The 21,467-nt window shown below is 37.7% G+C and overlaps 1 protein-coding gene across 12 annotated transcripts in view; it reads right to left on the bottom strand.

Annotated features, from left to right (window-relative positions):
• Positions 1-21,467, bottom strand: part of CACNA2D3 (calcium voltage-gated channel auxiliary subunit alpha2delta 3) — a 740,859-nt gene that overhangs the window by 235,929 nt on the left and 483,463 nt on the right. For all 12 annotated transcript variants that reach the window (XR_010589061.1, XR_010589062.1, XR_010589060.1 and 9 more), the window contains exon 12: positions 2,107-2,185. Coding sequence is in view for 9 of the 12 variants with exons in the window: in XM_065551026.1 (XP_065407098.1) it covers positions 2,107-2,185 (79 nt within the window). In the remaining 3 variants the exon portion in view is untranslated. The remainder of the gene's footprint in view (positions 1-2,106; positions 2,186-21,467) is intronic.

Genomic DNA, 21,467 nt, shown 5'->3' on the forward strand with positions numbered 1-21,467 from the left:
ATTCTACTGGGGCTTTGAGGTCTTGATTCTTTTAATGTATTTAAAATGGTTTGCCGCTTAGCCTCATTAAGCCCATACTCCCTCAAGATATGCCCTACTTATGCACAAAATGTAGCAGAGAAATGTGTGTGTGGGATGGGGGGGAGCGGGTGTCTCATGGTTTCCCCATTAGATTCCAGAAGTTAAAGAACTTTTGCAAGGTGGTATGAATTTCCCTAGTGATCCTTTTCGAAAGAAAGGATTTTGCTGTCCACAATGCAGTCAGCTGGAAACCTTGCAAACAGCCTTCATCTATGCTGTGCTTCCAAGGGGAAAATCACTGCAAGGAAAATTGATTTTAGGGCCATTGACCTCAGTAACAACAACATGCTTTGGCCCACCCATGCAAGAAGTAAACTGCAGTGCAGTCATTCAGCCAATCTGCAGACTGCCTTTACTAGGTCTCTCTTCTCCCTTAGCTGTAATATGTCTTTTCACTAAAGAACTTGGCTGAACCAGAGCTAAAAAATCTAAGGAAAGTTCTGAATCTCATGTAACTTGAGCTGAAGATGGTTGTGCTGCTTCCTACAGTGTCAGATCCTAGACTATATGAAATTAATTACAGATCAGAGATGGAAGACCTTAATGTCAGGGAGCAAGTCAGATAACTGATGCAATCTGAGGCAAAAGTCTATGGAGGCAATGATAATTAAAATAAACCTTTTCGATGACACCTATGGGCCAGATTCTGTTCTCATTTACATAGGTGTAAGTCTGGAGTAGTTTCATTAGCTTCAGTAGATTTTATCCAGATTTACCCGGGTGTGAGAGAGAACCAGATTTGACCCCCTCTGGTTTAGAAAAAGGCAAACCTACAATATTCTTCCATCAGAGTATACAAAAGCAACAAGACGGGGAAGTCTACTGTGTTTGTTGCTAGTGATGGTGAAGAACAAAGATGTGCACTTTCCCTTCATCGGGAATGAGACTGACATGTACCAGATGAACTAGTCAGGCAGCTCCTATTGCCTGGCCATAATTTCTAAGTTGCTGTGCTTAGATCTTTATGAAGCTATAGTACTGTACTGTCTACAAAGCTAAAGCATTTGGTTGATTAAATTGTCTTCAAAAAGATGCTTCAAAGGATTCCTATACAATGACTAGAACTAAATTATGGTGTAACATTAGCTGATTAAGACAAGACTTCAGACTGAGTAATTCCAATCAGATGGACACAACAGTGGTTAAAGCAATAATGTCTATGTGCATAGTGCCTGATGTGAGTCATCATAATGTGATGAGGCACAAAGAAAAAAACAAAATGACATATGTTTTTTCTAAGAATACAGATAAAGGAAAATTGACTTAATCAGTGATTTCTAAATTATTATTATTATTTATAACATGCAGTGTTGTAGCTATGTTAATCCCAGGTTATTAGAGACACAAGGCGGATGAGGTAATAGCTTTTATTGGATCAACTTCTGTTGGTGAAAGTGACAAGCTTTCGAGCTTACACAAAGCTGTGTACACCTTGTCTCTCTGTTATATATAGTGTCCATCTCTCATATGTACTATTATGATCACCATTACCATAAGTACCTGAACACCTCATACTCTCATGTATTTCTCTTCACAAGATACAAATCTCTTTTTCCTATTTAGATTGTGAGTTCTTCAGGGGAGGGATGTGGTTTGTACAGTGCCTAGCACATTGCAGCCCTAATCTCAGTCGGAGTCCTATGTACTACTCTAATACCAATAAAATAATAATAATAGTGAAGGAGCTTTTAAATTGAAGCTAACCCAGTGTGAACAAAGCAGAAATTGAAAATCACATCTGTGGAATATTTTAGGTGCATTTTAATTAACCATAAATGTATATCAAACTGGGTATATCTTTAAGTCTGCATACTCTAGATATGTTTTCATAAACAAGCCTATCTTCCTGAAAAAACAACCAATCCCCTCCAAATGGTTCACCTTAAACAGTGAGATGACTCTTGTAGCAAGACTGAAAACTTGTACAAGGCAATGAGATGACTCTTGTAGCAAGACTGAAAACGTGTACAAGGCTTAGTATGATACCTTGAAAATAAGATTTCCAGTTAAAGAAGGTAAACCAACCTTTGTTAGCACAGGCCATCCATTTGAGGTTGTCAGCAAAAGCAGCTTCTCTTCCGATCAGATAGGTAAACATGCGAACCTAAAAGTACAATACAAGAGATTAACTCACTTAATACTACAGTTCCATGCTTAAAGCATATGCAGTTTAGCTATTTTACATATGTGCAGTTCACATGTGTAGAAAAACATCACAAAGGTTTAAAGGCTTGCTAGTTTAAAAATCTATGCCAGTAAGATATTTATGACATAGTGCGTTTCTTTGTTCTGTTTAACAAAGTGGCTTATCACTGTGGATGTTTTTAATGTCTGGCACTTAACCAAAGCCATAAGTAAAGATAAAAGAAAACAAGTTAAAACTATTGGTACATAATATGAAGTCATATGTTTGAGATGTCTGTTGTGCAGTTGTGAATTTAGAAGGCTGTTCTGGTCCTGGGATTGTATTTTAATAATTAAATACATCATTGCTATAGATGTGGGAACTTGAAACAACCTGCTGGAAAATCCTCTCTGTCTTTCAAAAACAATATATACACAGCGGTAGATATACACGCGACACTGATGATATCCAGGTGGTAAATTGCAGAACTATGTGACAAATTACTTTGACCGCCCTCCTGAACTCTGCCCACTTATCCATCTCACTGACACTACTAACGTTTCAATTTTGTGTAGCTTCAAACAGCTGCCATTTAAATGTAAAATAAAATAAAACCAACCCAGTGAAATGATTCCCTCTCTTCAAACACCTTCACTCAAATTCTTCTCTCTAAATTACAATTTATTTAATATAGATACTTAAATGATTTCCATTATCTTACTAGCTGAGTGCCTCACAAACATTAATGAATTTATCCCCACAATACTCCAGTAAAGCATGAAGTGTTATTTTACGGATGGGAAACTGACAGAGGGGTTACATGATTTCAATACAGTCATGTAGGAAAACTGTGGCAAAGCTGGGAACTGAACTCAGATCTCCGGAGTCCAAAGACTTCCCCTTTGGAAACAATATTTTCCCCTCAATTTTACTCACTCCCACTTCTATCATCTGATGCATTTTATTTTGTAATTCTTTGTACTTCTCTAATGGCTTTCAAATTGCAAATATAATACAAGTGTATTTCATATGTTAATTATGTGTGACAATGCCCCAGTAAGTTAGGTATATTATTATGAGGGACGAAACTTTTGTATTAAAACACCAAAACAGGTGAAACTTCCTGAAACTCATCTGTTTGGATTTTTGATGAAACCCTCAAATTGACAAAGGCTGGCCAGGGACCCATAATCTCCACAAATCCATCCCTTAAAAGGAATCAGTTCTCTCTCCCACCCACTATCATTTTCTTTGTGCCTTCCAGAGACAGGGACTGCTACTTCCTCCCCCAACAGGATGCTTATATCAATCTCCTGGTTTCTTCAGTAACCCATTCATCCTCATCTTCTGTCTTTGGGATGCCAGCAAGACAGGCCCGGCTCCACACTAGACTTACAGAATATCTTCAGGGAAGCAGAAAATGTGCCTACTTCCAGACCACAGAGTTACAGCCCTGAAAATGATTGATCAGAGCTCACAAACAATGCCTTCCTTCCTTAACTTAATGACTAGAGTATTTTTCCCTTAGGATCATAACAAAAGCCAAACAGGAAAGAGAACATTAGAACACCTGGTTCTTTTTCTTGACAGAGACTCTACAGGAGCTTCTTCAGTTTGTCTCTCACTTGCAAACAGTTTGCCATAGCTCTTATCAAGCCATCAAAATCAGGCTTAAACAGATTTTTAAGAGATTATAAATGTAGAGTAAGAACACAATGTCATATAATACTTTTTATTAGTATTTAATAGACCTTTTAATTGGAAACATAAAACAATACTAAATGCTGGTTTCCGTCACCTGAAAACACCACCACAGATTTCAAGTCATCATTATCAGGTAAAACATATTGCAAGGGATGAGGGGTTGTTGTTGTTTCTTTAAACACACTTTTTGACAAGTACACATCAGCATTTTCTGATTGCAAATGGTTCTTTTAAAAAAAAATGAGATCCACTTAGTTTATTCCAATCAGTAAAACTGTTAATACAGTAGCATGGAGGAGATATTCAAAATCTTTGTCTCAACAAGACCATCCCTTCTAGTGGATATATACTATAGAATAAGTGCAAATCAAATAGCTCAACCACTTCTTTAGCAGAGCTAAGTTATGGGTATTCCCACAGAGATGAATTTACAATGGACATTGAAGCCCTGGTCCTACACCTTTGTAGTCAACGGGAGTTTTCCCATAGACATGAGTAAAACCATCTTATCACACACCAGTTAATTAGCTATCACAAATATTTAAATTTATGAACACTTCTTTTGCTGATAAGCTTTTTCCTTTTTAGTTCCACTTCAGCTGCTGTTTATTATGCTCCCAAACATTTCAGATTGAATTTTTGAAATCATGGAAATAATATCACTGACAGGAGCTGGGCATGATCTCCAACTATTTTTGCTATAGTATTTCCATTTTGACCGGCAGTATCCCCTGCTATTCCATTATTTCCTTAAACAGAAACCACCAGTATCAAATTGCATGATTATTTTGTGATGTGAACAAAAGGAAATTAAGGTGAGATCAAAAACTCTTTTATTTTGAACCCAGTCCTCCAAAAGTAAAAAAAATTGTGCATCATCTCACAATGACTTCCAGTCTCCTCTTAGCTGTTTAGAGAATGCTGCTTTCTTTTCTTATCAAAGCCTCACACTTGTCAGGTTTGTCCGACACGCAACATTAAAGTACACAGCATGCCATTAGGAAGTAATATTACTCTTTTTTTTGGCACTATTACTGCTTCTTCGCTTTTTGACTAAGATCAAATGCAGTGTCAGTTTCATACGTGATGTGACTTCTATTGAAGAACTATATTCTGCTCTTTCAGGCCAGTGGACTTGATTTAATTAATAGATATCTCTTTTATCTCTAACTTCTGTGATCCTACTGCAGTAGCCTGATGTAACCCAGCAAAGCCAGACGAACACATATACTTTGAAAATAAAAGTATTTTCCCAAGATGTATCTTTGAGACGAAAAAAGCCTCGAAGTAAAGTAAGATAATCAGATTTCATATTTGATACTTAAATCTCTGAAGGTACTTTCATAGACTTGGGTACATTTTTATGTTTTTTCTTTTCTTCTATAGAATGCGGTACTTTAGAACATCACATCTCAACTTTAAAAAATGTTTAAGGTTGAAAAGTAACAGGTAAAGACAACACTTAGCAGATCTTTTCCCTGGGGCTTTTTGTTGTGGTCCGTATTTCGAGAGGAAGTTAAATTTGAGTCAATAAGGCCATGAATTCCAAGAGGTTAGATGCATCAGACAGTTTATGCAGTGAGAGAGGAGAGGGAAGTACATGTCTGAATAGAGGACAAAGTGACATATTTATGTGGGAAGATAAGAAATGAATAAGTCTATTTGTTTTTTGCGAAAAGTTAGTAAGTCCTGCTAGGTTCAAAGGACCTTCAATACTAAAAATAGTGAGAGGATGAAACAGATCTTTATAGTTTAAAAATATGGTAGGTGCTTCTTTGGAATATTTTGCTGTCTCAAAACCAATTTAATACACAGGTAATATGTTTCCTGTAGAAATGCAGACGTTCAGTGTTTTCAGATTTTAACCATGAGGAAATGTAATAAAATTCTTTCAAGACTGGCAAAAAGAATTATTCTTGAACCCAAAGGGTGCATAGATTTTAGTCATGGTTTTAGAATCCAAATAAATGCTAATTTTTCAGTGCAGATATAGAATATGTTAATTCAATTTAAATGAGCATCATGGGAGACATATTTAAGAAATAGTTCATTTCTAAATATCAGGTGCTTCTTCAAACACCTAGCAATGATATTCTGCCCTCTGAGTAGATCAGTCAATGGGAATCTGTAGTAGTGATGCTGTTCTATAATATTATATTCTACTGGGTAGGTGGGTGGATGGATAGACAGGCAGACGTATACATGCACACATCCCCTTAAATTAAAAGATTCAAGAGTAGAAGCCTTGAACACTAGCAAAATAACATATCTCAAAAGTTATTCATTACAAGAACATTGCTGAAAGCATGACCAAACAAAAACCTGACACTAGAAAGAGAGACTCTTTGGCCCTCTCTAGACCAGCAGAAAAACTGTTCAACAAGGATTGAGGAAAAGCCAAAGAGTAGCTTAGTTTGAGGACAGATTCAAGACTTGTCTCATTTTCTAATGGCCTTAATTGTTTCTATGTCTTGCAGACTCTCAGCAAGGAAGATATTTTAATTAAACACAGGAATATAACATGTTTTGTAGTAACAAATATAGTCCCCATATTATTTGTGAAAATAGAGAAAATTATGAGCTGCATATTATATAATTAAGAGTTTCAATTCAATACAAAACCAAATCCTGCTTTCATCAGTAGAAGGCAAGACAACTTCATTGAAGTATCACTGTCCAACAAACTTTCCCACAGATACCATGTTAGAATCGTGGCTTAAAAAAAGCAAGAAAAAACAAAGGCTTCCTTTGCTTCAATCCTGTAATATTCATTAATTAATTTTGGTTGCGAACTCGCAACGTGGATGATCTTAAATAATCTGGGAAACAAATTGATATCAAAGGAATATCCAGATGTAAAGAACTTTCAAAATCCTCTAAATTAATATATTTACAATTTAAACAAATACTCGACAATAATATTCCTTCCATTTTTCAATTAGCTATTCCTGCTCATTTGCAGTGAGTCAAAAATGATTTGTAGAATACCACCATTGTAGGTAAAAGTTCACATACAGTGTGATTTTCACTTCAGATTACTGAAGTTTTTGGAAGTTCTTTCTCTTTTCTTTAAATCCAGTCCTTTTTGTCAGTTTAACTACTTTTTAAGTCCAAATTTTGCTTTAAGGTTCATTTAGGTAGCTCCCATTTAACTGAATGGAAGTGACCTGCGGCCTACGCCCAATTGCAAAAATTGTCCCAAATATGTTCCCAGTTGTTCTAAAAATCAAACACAGAAAATGTAATCATTTACTTTTTTGTAATTTTGTTAAAAATATATATATTTTAAATATATATATATACTGATTTTAGTGCATTGAATTAATTAAATATGTTCTTAATCTCTAAAGAAAATACCATTAAGTGTAATTTTTTATTTCCATGCTTTGTTGATGGCTAGCTAAAATATTAGTAAACACAACCTTTAATCTCTAAACACAAGAGAAACAATACAATCAGAAGTATACCCCAAAAATGCAACATAAATCATTGTCTCTGTTTATCTTCCTGAAAACAGTGCTGCCTTATAGTCTATGTGGAGACTGAATCCATCTGAGAGATTTATGTTTAATGGTCTCCTTTAATCTACAAATAATCAAACTACTATTGTGTTCCTAATAAAAGAAGTCCAGCCTTATCTAAAGGAGAAACAGGCAAATATGGTAAGATGCTAGAACAGCAACCAAACTGCATTAAAGCTACAAGTAATAAAATTTCAACAAATGGGTATCATAGATCATCATGAGAAATGGACTGCCATTATGCTGGTGCTGCAAGGATGTTAATGATTTTTCCGAGAGTGTTTTATACACACATTTTATATGATGTAAGCAATGTTTCTAGAAAATATTTTAAGCATCAGCATAGGCAGTGCTAATTGTTTGACATCTACCTTGAAACAAACAAACAAACAAGACCACAGAGTTACAGCCTTGAAAATGACTGATCAGAGCTCACTTAAACAATGCCTACTTTTCTTAACTTAATGGTTAGATTATTTCTCCCTTAGGGCTATGGATTATAACAGTATATCAAAATAGGTTTATTAACCTTAGCCATGAAATATAAAAGCAAAAGAAAATATAATTTCTACCTACCTTTTATAAAAATCAAATATAAGATAACCTATCATTTTAAAATATCTGTTACTGTACTGCTCCATATTCAGTATCAATGGGTTACTGTTCAGCATAGTTAAGAGAAAATAAGAGTATGACGAGAAAAAAAGATGAACTGTACTACAAGTGAAACTATTTTACATTGGTTTTAAAGGTGCCGAATTAGATTTATATACGGATATCTATATTCCTCCTTGATTTTGAGGACAAGCTTTAGAATTCAGCTAGAAGGATAAATGATTCCTATCTGCCACTTCTAAAAGTTTGTCTGATCAGTTCACTGAACCCAATGGTTTAAATTTTATTTACTATGAACTTGCAGTGGGAAGTTATCATTGATGACTAACTATTCAATGCAATAACAGCTTTACAAAAGCCAGTGCCTTGCCACAGTTGTTTTCTGCCTTCAGATGCTATGGTCATGAGTGAGGTATAAATAGATTAGGGCTAAAACTTTCCAAAATGCCTAAGTGACTTAAGAGCCTAAGTCCCATTTTCAAAAAGGACTGGTCTTCACACTGTTCTTATACTGGTATAAATACTCTGGTTGGGCTATGGATGATATTCTAATAATAGTTAATACTTCTACATGGACAATACAGCCCCTACTATGGACACAGTTAAACCAATATAAAGGTGCCTTAAACTGACATAGCATATTCTTATTCCCATACAGGAGTAGCTCTACCCATATAAAGCAACTTTATACCTATATGATGGCACACTCAAGGGGGTGTGTATTGTGTTAACTATATAAGTATAGTTAAAGCAGTATAACTTTTACATTTGGCGAAGCCCTGAGGCCCATAGAAGCCTAAGTCCCACTGACTTTCACTGAGACACACATTTTTATGTGTCCAAATCTGTTCTGAAAATGGGACTTAGGCACTTTTGAAAATTTGACCCTATATGGATTAGATGTTAAGTATAGGAGTGAATTTTGATATCTCAGATACCACTGTAAAGTAAATGCTGGAAAATACAGACTTGTAATGGTGACCACCATATCTTCTCTAGGGTCTTTTGTGGAATAACTGAACAGTAGATCTACTCTGAAAAGTGACTGATTGAATAAGGTGTCTGTTTTACATAATCTGCTCCACATATGTACTATTATTACATTGTCTGGTACTAAATGGATATGGGACTCAGATGTTTGGGAGAGAAGCCAAAAATTAAACATTTTTAATTTTCAGACCTAGGCCTCACATAGATTGTCCTCTGTGGGGAGAGGAAATATTCACAGGCAGAAATATTAGTTGTCAATTGTTATAACTGCTGTTTGCAACTTTGAACATTTTAGCCATGTCTGAATCACTGGCTGCAAAGCAATTATTGTTCAAAAAGCCAAATATTTCGCTTTCAGGACTACATTTGCTATTTCTGCACTGTCTGCAACTTCTATAGGCATGCCCTAAACTACGATTTCTGTTATGCAGTGATACAGTGGTAACAGATGTTGGGAGAGAAAGCTCTAAATTAATGTTACAGACCCTGATCTATAATAGAGCTTGTGGCTAACTTTCTTTTTAAAGTGTTTTTAGATGCTGGATGCCTGATAGCAGCACTGGAGACTAATGTCCTTTATCTTTCTACAGCAACTGTAGAAACTTCCTAACACTGCCCTGCTATTACGTGTCAGTTCTTACGTAGATGAAGGGGGCAAACACTCGCCATTCAGCTACCATCCTATCTGATGAGATTGCTAACATGAGTTCTGATGAATCCAAACTGTGATGTGATCAAATGCCTACTAAGAATTGGAATTACTAATTCCAACAATTCATTTTATATAGGCCAGATTCTCTTTTGATATTTTGCTTTTTTATTATGATTGAGATTGATAATTGTGTTCCAGAACAGTAGCCTCTGGTAATAATAATATATGGAGATATTCCTCTCTCACAGAACTGGAAGGGACCATGAAAGGTCATTGACTCCAGCCCCCTGCCTTCACTAGCAGGACCAAGTATTGATTGTGCCCCTAATCCCTAAGTGGTCCCTTTAAGGACTGAATTTACAACCCTGGGTTTAGCAGGCCAATGCTCAAACCACTGAGCTATCCCTGCCCCCCGGGTAGTGAGCTTGTGAGATAAAACACAAAACATGTAGACTATTGCCATGACATGTTTGTGTTGGTAACCCTGATCAGTGTGCCTGGACAAAGAAACTGGTGCTTGTGTGTTAAATTACCAAATTAAGTAGTCCACACAAAACTGAATATAAATCTTGCACCCAGGTGACTAAGGAATAGTTAATTAGATGGCCAGTAGAGAATACAGATATTAAATTCACTCTATCTGTTATTATTTTAAAAACCTCTTTCCTTTGCCCCCCATTCTTCTGTCTCCTTTCCTTTTGATTGCTACATGCACTTCTTGCAGTTTGCCTTATAATAGATCATAACTTCAATTGCACAACCTATTGTCTGCATGTGGCTCACCAGTGTCTTTCACTAATGTGTAATCACTATCGGTGAACTATCCAGTTAATGGGTTTATCCAATGCTGGTGAATATTACAGAAATCGAAAGATGGAAAGGACCCATTGGGCATGTGGTGTGCAACCTGCAATCACTCAACTGTATTCACCTTTAATACTTCACTCAGAATACTGGTGAGAGAGCCATGGATGAAGAATGGGGACTTGCTCCTCTGTATCCTAAACAAGATGAGATGATCTAGGGTAATTGCAACTGTTAGTCAGGGGAGCTGATGAAAGGCTCGTCCCTCAAGTAACTCTGCAACGCTCATCATTCTGCAACCCTGAAGGCTCTTCTTGAAGCTGAACAGCTGGTAAAATAATATTTTCAGATACTTAAAGCTGCCAGAGGGGAAAGGGAACTTCTGCTTGCAGCTGACAGTGAAGTGAAGACCTTTTCTTGCAGCTGCAAGCTATTTCATGGACATCTCCAGCAGAATAGAGTTTCCTCTCTGATTTGCCAAGAAATGACAGTTGCCTCTATGTTGAATTGATCAAGATGCTTCAATATTCATTGGATCAACAGCTAAGAGAATATTAGAGGGACAAAAAAATATTCCAGTTACTAGCAGGCTACTTTTCAACTACACCCAGAGAACTTGGGACTAGAGGTCATCTAGAATTAACTTGTATTGCTGAAATCTAAGTTTCATAAAGGAATTTCTATAAATGTCTGAATTTCATGAAATCGAGTCATGGATGAGGGCTGCTTTTTCTTCAAGCCTCTTTGGAAGTATTTATATTTGTGAACTGACATTTTGGATTGTGAATCTAAGCAAATCAAACCACTGGTAGTACCCAGTAGATTTTAACCTGCATGGCATGTGTGCCAATCTTAAAGGTAAAGACAGACATTGAGAAGCAATACCATTTTTTTCCATTGATACTCCTTCCCCTCCAATGCTTAAAGCATACTTGGTCATTGTGTTTTATAAAACACTCATTACATTCACAGAATTCTGTATACAAAAAAATACTGTGTGTATTCATCTCCGATTAAAAGTTAGAGCTAAGTATTAATCATCTGCCTAAAGGAGCTAGTCCACTGCCAGTCCCTGCCAGCACAACCTGAAGAGATCCATTCACAAATACCTTGCAAGTCAAAAATTAGTGTCTGTTCACCCTTTTTGAACATGAGAGACAGAGCATATGGGAGGATTTGGAAGGGAAAAGGAATAATGACAAAGCATTAGGGGGAAGGGAAAGGAATAGAATATGCCAACAACAAAATTGCCATATGCACCCTGAAAATCAGTAACATTTTCCATTCACAATATAGCCTGACTTTTCCTTGAGGGATATATTTCCCCTTCCCTAGAAAGCCTGACAAAATAGCCAAATAGCCAAGAGACAAACGATATGAAATCAACTGAAATAAAAATAAAACTAAGTTCATTAAAGGATAGCTGTAGACTTGAAAAACTGTACCACGCTCTACTTCAGTGGTGGGCAACTTGCAGGCTGCATGTGGCCCATCAGAATAATCTGATTGTGGGCCGCAAGACATTTTGCTGACGTTGACCGTCCGCAGGCACGGCCCCCTGCAGCTCCCAGTGGCTGTGGTTCACCCACCACTGCACTTCCATTCTTACTAGTTATGCTTGTCAGGGTTAACCCCTTCTTATGCTACTGTTTTGCTAATATTTTATGCTATAAAGTTGTTTCCTTCTTAGAAACAATTTCTGTCTCTGCTGATTTATCAATCAATTTACTATATATGTTTATTTATGTTCCATTCCCTCTAGTTCCTATTTAAAGTGGAAATATTAAAAGAGTTAGTTATAAAGCAACTTTTATCTTCGTCATTAACTCTTATACGTTTAGGTACGAGGAAATGGCTTCTACACTCTGGCCTCCTGCTGCTTTATCATTTTTTCTGCCCTCTGCTTTCAGGTGCTCTTCTTTTAAAGGTTTGTGTTTACACATTGCCTCATATTTTCTGATTCCTGCAATTACATCCTGTATCCAAAATATTTTTACAGCCGAATTATTTTCTTGACATCCTAAGGACCCTAAACTGATGGGATGGCTCAACAGTCACAAGCCAACAGCAGTCAATAGTTTTGATGAATCAGAAAATAAAATACTATAAGCAATAACAGTAGGAAAACACTGCCTCAACCTGGGGATCATCCAGTTTCAGGCCCAGGTATTGAGCTCTGTTTTCCCACAGCTCTGTTTTCCCACTTCCCCTTTTCTCCCCAGCAGGCCTTTGTATAGCACTTCCCTAGAAAACATGTGCAAGGAGAGGGAAAACTGATGCTGGACACAAACCCTTGTGTACTAGAGACCATACACCCTGATGTGATGTTCCATGAGGAAGATAATTGAGGGCAATGTTCAGAAAACTCCAGTGAACTATGCACTTCACAGAAATGGGCAAAAGTTAACAAAAAAAATCATATAACTGAGTTCAGAGTTGTCAACATTTTTGAAAAACTACACAGCAACCAATATTTATGATAAATAATTTCCCACTGCCAAAGCACCCCACACTGCCATGATATCATTTTACAGTATGGAAAGATATATTAGATAACAAAAAATAACCCAAACCAATAAATGCCCCTAGTTGTCTCAGTGGTTTGGGGGCTTTGTCTGGCTTGGCAGGGAGAAAGACATCCCTGGCACGCTAATACTGGGAGTGGCTTGCTTTCTCCCACTGTGCACCCTGAATCCTTGTCACTCATGGGGGTGCAGGGAGGGGACCCTTCCCTATTATAGTGACCACTTTGAAGGCATACAGAGACCTAATTGTTGTTTAACTATGTGCAATGATTAAAGAAAACTTTATCACCACCACATTCAGGTTGAACAGTTCAAGAAAAGAGAACAAAAGATTTCTACAGCAACATGCAGTATTTTCTATTCCTGTCTTTTTTGTGCACTGTGTAGTTTTATGCCAATTTTCATTTGTATCACTAAACCTATAGCACAGAACATACCAAATGAAAAACATGGCTAAAAACATTGCATAACATGACATTACCATTGAAACTATAATTTTGCATTTCCTGACTATTTCTTATCTTAACAGTTCAACTGTTAGGTTTAGTATTGCCAAACTGAAAAAACTGGCTGAATGAAATTTCCAACAAATTTTCCAAATATGAAACCTTTGGTCTGAGACCAAGCCTGGAAAGCTTCATCCCAAAGAGACCACTTTTCACAAACTTATGATTATCTGAAAACCAGAGATTATAACAGAAACCAATTTGGAACCTTCTCAAAGCCTTTACTTCCAGCCAAAGCTATAATGTTTCTCCCACCTTTATAAATTACTTTGAGACTAGTGGATTAAATGTGCTATAAATATTTTAGATAGATCTATAGATCAAGTGCCAATAAAACCTTTATACCACACTATCACGCACTATCACGCAATATATACACCATATATTTTTACAGAAGAACTATCTTGGAAATATTTTCCAGAGTTTTTATATTTTTATTGATTCTAGTTTTGATATCCTTCTACTTATAAAATCAGCCGTAGTACAATGAATCCAACTTTATAGTGTACAGATGGAGAAGAAAATTATACGTTTTTAAAACTGCCACAAATATTTAAAATAGGTTTTCTGTAGACAATGTCACAATTTTAAAGTCCAATATCTTACAATTTACTGGAGCCAGAACCAAGTGGTGTATCCCCCACTAGAAAGCTAGGAAACTCCTCTCTTCAGTGATATAAAGCTCCTGTTTCCAATCCCGAAGGGAAGTGAGATATTAGATCCTAAATCTGTTATCTGTTATCATTAACTGTGAATAGACAATTAAGAAGTATGCTTGATTTATTTAATACATTTATTTAATAAATCAAGACTAGAACTTTGTCCTTCATCTCCAAAACGGTAGATCTCCTCCCCTTGAGCCACGGGAGCCTCGTTTGGAAATGATTGTTCTTCAGAAGATTTGTACCAAGATAGAGTAATTAATTATTTGCTCTGTTTTTGTCATTCATTATGCTCAGTTTAAACAATTTTCATTCACCTAACTGGGGAGTGGAAACAATACAATGTGACTTATCTGACCAGTCAACAGTACAAATAATGTATAGCAAACAGCAGGGAGCTGAAGTGAAAGTTTATGAACAATCCACAGAGTGAATTTTTTTCGTAAAACACTATTTGGTGAAACCTTCTACCTAACAAAACAGGACTAGTTCACAAATGATCTGCAAACAAGAAAAGGAACTACATTTCCAACTAATAGTATTAACCATGAATAATTCAACCAGCTCTAATTATTGTCATTCCTATCACTTGAAAAGAGTCAACAGATTTCCTGAAATGTAAGCATAAGCTTACTTTAGATTTTGTTCCTTATGTGCAAAGTATCAGCCTAAGCAAATTAGTATGTCTGAATTATATTACAAATCACTTGGGGGTGGGGTGGGGGGGAATAAAGGATTAGAGCAGAAACATGTAAGAGCGGCAGACTCTTACAAACCCTGCTACAACACAACTTAATTTTCTTGTATAATGACTAATGGTTTTGCATTAGTTCATGAGAACAGATCAGGATGAATTCTGACTAACCCAATGCTATCAACTTCCCCACTTACCCCTGATATTCCATAGTTACAGGATGTAATACAGAACAATGGTAACACATTCACAGTACATTTCACTGTGCGTGGTCCAGACACAGATTAAGGGGATGACATAATGGATAAAACACTGGCCTTTCACCCCATGGGATTTTGTCCAGTATACAGTCCTGTCAGATAATGAGTTTGGCAATCTCTGCTTAGTCTTTTTTTAGACACTAATCCCCATCACAGAATCTCTATATAATTCATCATATAATTTAATACACCTGGCAGCCTTACCACCAGTTCATTCTTTTGTTATGTAATAGCCCAAAGTGAAGTCAAGGGTGGTTAATGCTCTGACAACCAGTTATTATCTCCCATAATAGCTGATTTTGAGGAGATTATTGCAGTCATAAACCATTTTGTAAAAATTGGCAACTGGGAAACCAATGTAACAAAATAAGGTGATATTTGGACATTTTATCACTGATTTTCTAGCAATCTGCAAGGGAGTTTCTAGCATCCAAATAATGCTGCAGAGGAAATTTGAGATTAAAGGCACTGTTTCATGGCTCAGGAGTCTGAGGACTGACTGTAAGAGTTTGAGCCATCTTGAGGTTAATGCTGCTTTTTTCTATTTGACTATCGTTCTCCACTAATCTTCCATCCCATTTGCTCCTCTTTGTTTAGTTTAGTCCTTGTCTTTATCGCCATTTATTTCTTTTCCATTCTGAAGTACTTTACTACTGCTAGTCTGTTCTGTTGGGCCCATTTCAGCTCAGATGGGGACAGGTGGGATGAAGGCAGGACAAGAGATGCAATATTGAGTTTATAGGATAAAACTGTAGCCGCTCACTGAAAGTGGGGGGAAATGTTGGCTAAGCAGATAACCAATGAGACTCCAGCATAAAATGGAATGTCATTGGCATATATGTAGATAAAGGTTGAGGTTTTGAAAAAGCGAAGGGATCCCCATTTGAAATATTTGTGAATCAGGCCTCCAGATCCCCTCAGAGCTTTGAAAAATATCACGCCAGCATTCTATCTAAAACTTCATAACATTCAGTAGCCCTCAAAACGTTCGCTCCTCTTATCAGTAGTGGAGCGGTTGAGGGGTCACTGAACTGCAAAAGGACAACTGCAAAGGACACTACTTGTAAGGTCCTCCTGTGCTTCCACACTTGTCAACTGAGTTATCCCCGAATCTCTCTGCTTCTCTATTTGTGTAGCACATTTATAATGTAACAATGTAAGTTTAAAAGATATAATTTATATAATTAATGGAAGTTATTATTCCATAGTGTATAGACCTCACCGGGGGGCAGGAGGCATGTGGGGAAGGGGCAATATCATTGGAGTGAAACCAGAAAGCTAGCTTTAAACCATAATCACCTCCTCTCCAAGTCAAAAATATTGCTAAAGAACCATAAATGTACGCCACACAAGCTGGTGAAAATGTGACTGGGGAATGAAGGCTCTGCATCTACAACACATTCTACATGTGCTGAAATTTAAGTATGTGAACATCTATGTCTAATGGTTTATGAGCCATTGAAATCTACACCAGTATGTCTACACTGAAGCTGGGACCAACCCTCCCAACCAGTGTAGTCAGACTCATGCTAGCTGAGCTCAAGCTAGTGCATTAAAAATAGCAGTGTGGACACTGCAGCACCGGTGAAGGTTCAGCTAGTCATCCAAGCTGACATGCACCTGATCCCCTGGGTCTGAGCTCGGGTGGTTAGCCCAAGCTTCCGCTGATGCTGCAACATCCACACTGCTATTTTTAGTGCACTAGTTTGAGCCCCACTAGTGCAAGCCTGTCTATAAGGAGTAGGGGGCTTGCTCCCAGGTGCAGTGTAGACATACCCCATAAGTTGTGCCAGTGACTTAGCGGGAGGCAGGAGCAGGCCCTACAAAAGAAAAAACAACCACAAAAAGGCTCTGTGGTGACATGACAAGCATGGCAAGACGGGTGTGGTCATCAAGGGTAAAATATTAAGAGAATTGTAAGAACAGAATAAGATTGAAATCCTTTTTGTGGGAAAAGGAAAATTATATCTTCAAGAAACTCTAAAATGTCCCTACGCATTTTAATACAATTTTAAAAAAATGTTTGTACTGTATTATGAACAAAAAATCCATTAACAGTTACAACAAAGAGAGAATATAATATCATGTTAATTGGTATTTGCTAGAGAATAATTCACACTTATTGAGCTACTAACGTTGGTGTCTGATGGATGCAAGAGTAATTTCCAGCTGGAAACCTAGCACATCTCTTACTGGCTTGGCCAGCAGTAGCCTTGTCTTTAGCACACTTGGCAGAGTAGACTGCCAAGGTCAAGCACTGAGATTCAGCCAAAGTATAAGTTTGCAAACACAGATTCTTCACTGATTGGAATGGACATCGCTAATTGGAATGGAGCCACTATTTGACAAAGCCTGCTAGAAACGTCTACTTACTGTTAGGCATGCCTAACTGTGGGTAATCAAAATCTTCTCAACCAAGAAGCCTCACTTCTGTTTAATAAAATCTCTAGGAAATTATTGCAGTGGTGGATGGAAGAATACATGTGATTTTAAATATCATTAATGCTTTACAATATACAGAAATAAAAACGATTATGTTGATTCTCATTTAGTTCTTTACATGCGGTATATATACACCACGAATTGTTTGAACCCTGAAAGCATTACAGTGATGAAATGAAATAGGCATCATCTTTCTTTATCTTGATATTTCAGCCAACTAGAGGCAATTGCTGCTTAGACTGTCAGGCTACACCAGTCAGAACTAAAATTATTATACTGCCTTTAAGTTTATCTTTGATTAAAAATTAAATGCAAGTCTCCTTTATCATTTTCTGTAGCCCTACAGCATCCATGTGTTCTCACAGTTAAATTAAGACAGACTAAATATTTAATACACTGTTCTAATTAGCTACAAACTGTTACCTGATTTCTGTCTGTAAATGAATGTGAAAAGACTCTGGAGGCCTAATGTTAACTTTCACCCACTCTGGTTATATGAGAGAAATTACAGGCTCTAATTAGACTCTTCAAACTGCAAAGAAACAGAATTTTCATAACCAGCTTATTAAAAACTTAAAGCCCCTTTGGGACAGGGCAAATTGCTTCTATCCTGATCTATCCTTATCCTTGTACAACACCATATAGAAGACTCACGTTGTCTGACTTACTCAGCTCATATTTCTCCCAAATTAATGAGCACTCAAATTATTCCAGCTGCCCCCTTGGCACAGGGAAAAATTGAAAATCCATGGCTGCCAAGTGACGTGTATAACCCAGCTGCAAATAAAACATGCTTACGGGGACACAGCTGTTGAGGTGCCTGTTTACATTAAAATAACCGAGTCCATGAATACAGAAAAATGCCTAAAGACAGCAAAATAGTGTGTAACACTTTGTTTAACTCTTTCATTAGGTCAGGTGACAGAAGGTTACAGTTTACAGTCTGGACGTGAAAATCTGACTAATTTACTCAAAGTGTCAAAAAAGTCACTTGTCTAATCCTATTCTTGAAATTTTCTTTTGCAGAAGTGGGATATTTAGAGAAATCACAGTACTGTATTTCAATTCACATTTCAAAGGAGAACATTGATTGTCAAAATTCAGGTACCTGAAAATATAATATGGAAAAGCAGCTAGTAAGCTTTCTGCCCAGCTCTCTCAATGTATGAAGTGCCATTGTTAAGTGTTACCTTCCAGGAAGTAGAAGTCCTCCTGGAGTTATACACACTTTTGAAGAGGCAGGTGAACTAGACAGCATATTACATGTGTGCTTCCTTAACCTATACTAGCTGCTGCTTCACATTCACAAAATTGAAGGTACTAGTTACTATCTGTAAAAGCCCGTATTACCTCAGATACCAACTCTCTTCTCCAGAATCCTTCATGACACACCGATTCATAGATTCATTCATAAATTTAAGGCCAGAAGGACTATTATGATTACCTAGTCTGGCCTCTTGCATAACATCAAGCCAATAATTTCTTGGTTGAGTTACACATATCTTTTCATTTCACTGAACGTGTTCTGACCAGTTCTTTGTCTCTGTGTGGGTTTTAGAACACTGATACAATTCTGTATTTATCCAGGTTCAAAGCCCTGTTCTGCCTGATTCACAGATCTTGAATGAAAAACTCTAAATCACTCAGAGCAGGGATTTGAACCTAGGTCTTCCACACCCCAGGGCAGTGCCATAGCTACCAATCTACATTCCCTGGTCCAATACAGAATTAAAACAAAACTTCAAAACCTTAAGTTCCTGTGAAACAGAATTGTTCTACAATCAACTCCAGAACAGTCAGAATGCCTTGAAAATTTCATTTGCCACCTCAGGAGCTGGGGAAGGACTTTGTGATATTAAGTTACGGCCTTTGGGTCCAGGGGTTCCCCAGATATGCCCCTTCCTCAAGAGAAATTTTCAGACTCCTCTATCTTATTTTTCATGGAGAGAGGGAAAAATATGACTATCCTCATAAAACTTGTATCACTGGATTGCCACTTAGCTCTGCTAATCCAACAGTACCAAGAACAAATATAGATAACCTGTATCTCTATAGTTATTGCTCTACAAAGGCTTCATCACCACTCTTTGTAAACAGTTCTCAGAGCTCAGTTCTCCTTTTGAAAGTTTGAGTTGTATGGGCAATTTTGAGGAAGTTCAGCATTCCACAATTGTACCCCCAATGTCATCCACCCATCTGTCCACGTCCCACCTTGGGACAGTTTGGCAGGCAGCACTGTGCCCAGGATATGTGGCCTGGGCTGATATGGGAGGGACTTGCTGCCACGCTGTAACACCAGAGAGGATGGCACAAGAGTCCTGGCCAAGATATATTGGTTCTGTTCTGAGAGAGGCTCACTGAACTCATTCCGTGCAGCACTAGTCATGACAGATAGAGTCAGTGTCAGAACCTGAGAATGGACATGCTCAGTGTATGCTAAAGACACAAAGGGTGGGATTCACAAAGGCATTTAGGTGCCTAACTCCCATTGGTGTCTAAATACCTTTGTGGATCCTGCCCAAAGTGATGAGGTGGGGGAGAACCCCCACTGAGATGTATGGGACAGTTCACATCTCTTAGGCTAGGTCTATACTACCCGCCTGAATCGGCGGGTAGAAATCGACCTCTCGGGGATCGATTTATCGCGTCCCATCGGGACGCGACAATCGATCCCCGAATCGGCGCTCTAACTCCACCAGCGGAGGTGGTAGTAAGCGCCGCCGACAAAAAGCCGCAGAAGTCGATTTTGCCGCCGTCCCTACAGCGGGGTAAGTCGGCTGCGATACGTCGAATTCAGCTACGCTATTCACGTAGCTGAATTTGTGTATCTTAAATCGACTCCCCCCTGTAGTGTAGATGTACCCTTAGTGCTGTAGTTTCTGGCTGTTGGAGATGAATAAACCATCCTCTGGAGATGAATAAACCACTTCACATCTCCACAAGCCTCATATGCTGCAGAGGGAAATGCAGAACCCCTTCTTTTTACACTAGGTCCAGACGTAGGGTAGAGACTAGATTTACCTTCCCTTTGCTGTCTCCAGCTGGGAGATACACTTCTTATTCCTGCTCCTCAGCTACCACATGCCCTCCCCTTCACATCCCCTTCAGCCCTATTGGGGACTTGGAATTACCAGGAGAAGGGCAGAGCTGGTTTGTCTTTCCTTATTCTCCATAGTCACTGGGCTATCAAAGGTTTGAGTTCAGCTACACTCCACATCTCAAAAGACACAAAGCAGCATTAGGCAATCGTAATTCCACAGTAACAGTGACATAGAGGTAATATCACCTTCTATTTGATATCCCCCCATGTATACATCCTAGGATCATGTTGACCTCTTTAGCCCAGGGTCACACTGGGAATTCATGATCAGTTGGTTAGCCACCATGACTCCTAAGATCTTTTCAGAGTCACTGCTTTCCAGAATACAATCCCCCATCCTGTGTGACCTACATTCCTTTCATTACCAAGCAATCCAAATTGTGCTGTATAACTGACCTGGCATCATTATTTACCCTGCAGCCTATCTTTGTATCATCTGCAAACTTTACCAACAGTTATTTTGTATTTTATTCCAAATAAAAGTATTGAACAGCCAGTGGACCCTGGTGAAAATGTACTAAAAACATCACCATTAACAATTAGGTTTTGAGGTATATCAGTTAGCCAGTTTTAAAATCTCTTTAACATGAGCAGCATTGTTTTTTTATAGTGCAAATTTTAATCAGAATGTCATGCAGTCCTGAATCAAATACCTTTCACAATTCTACGTAAATTATGTCAGAGACACCTTTATCAACTAAGATTATAATCTCAAAAAAACAAGACCGAGTTTGTTTGACAAGATCAGTTGTCCATTAAACCATGTTGGCTGGCATTACTTATGCG

The sequence above is a fragment of the Chrysemys picta genome, chromosome 7, assembly GCF_011386835.1.
Source record: "Chrysemys picta bellii isolate R12L10 chromosome 7, ASM1138683v2, whole genome shotgun sequence".
Lineage (NCBI taxonomy): Eukaryota > Metazoa > Chordata > Testudines > Emydidae > Chrysemys > Chrysemys picta.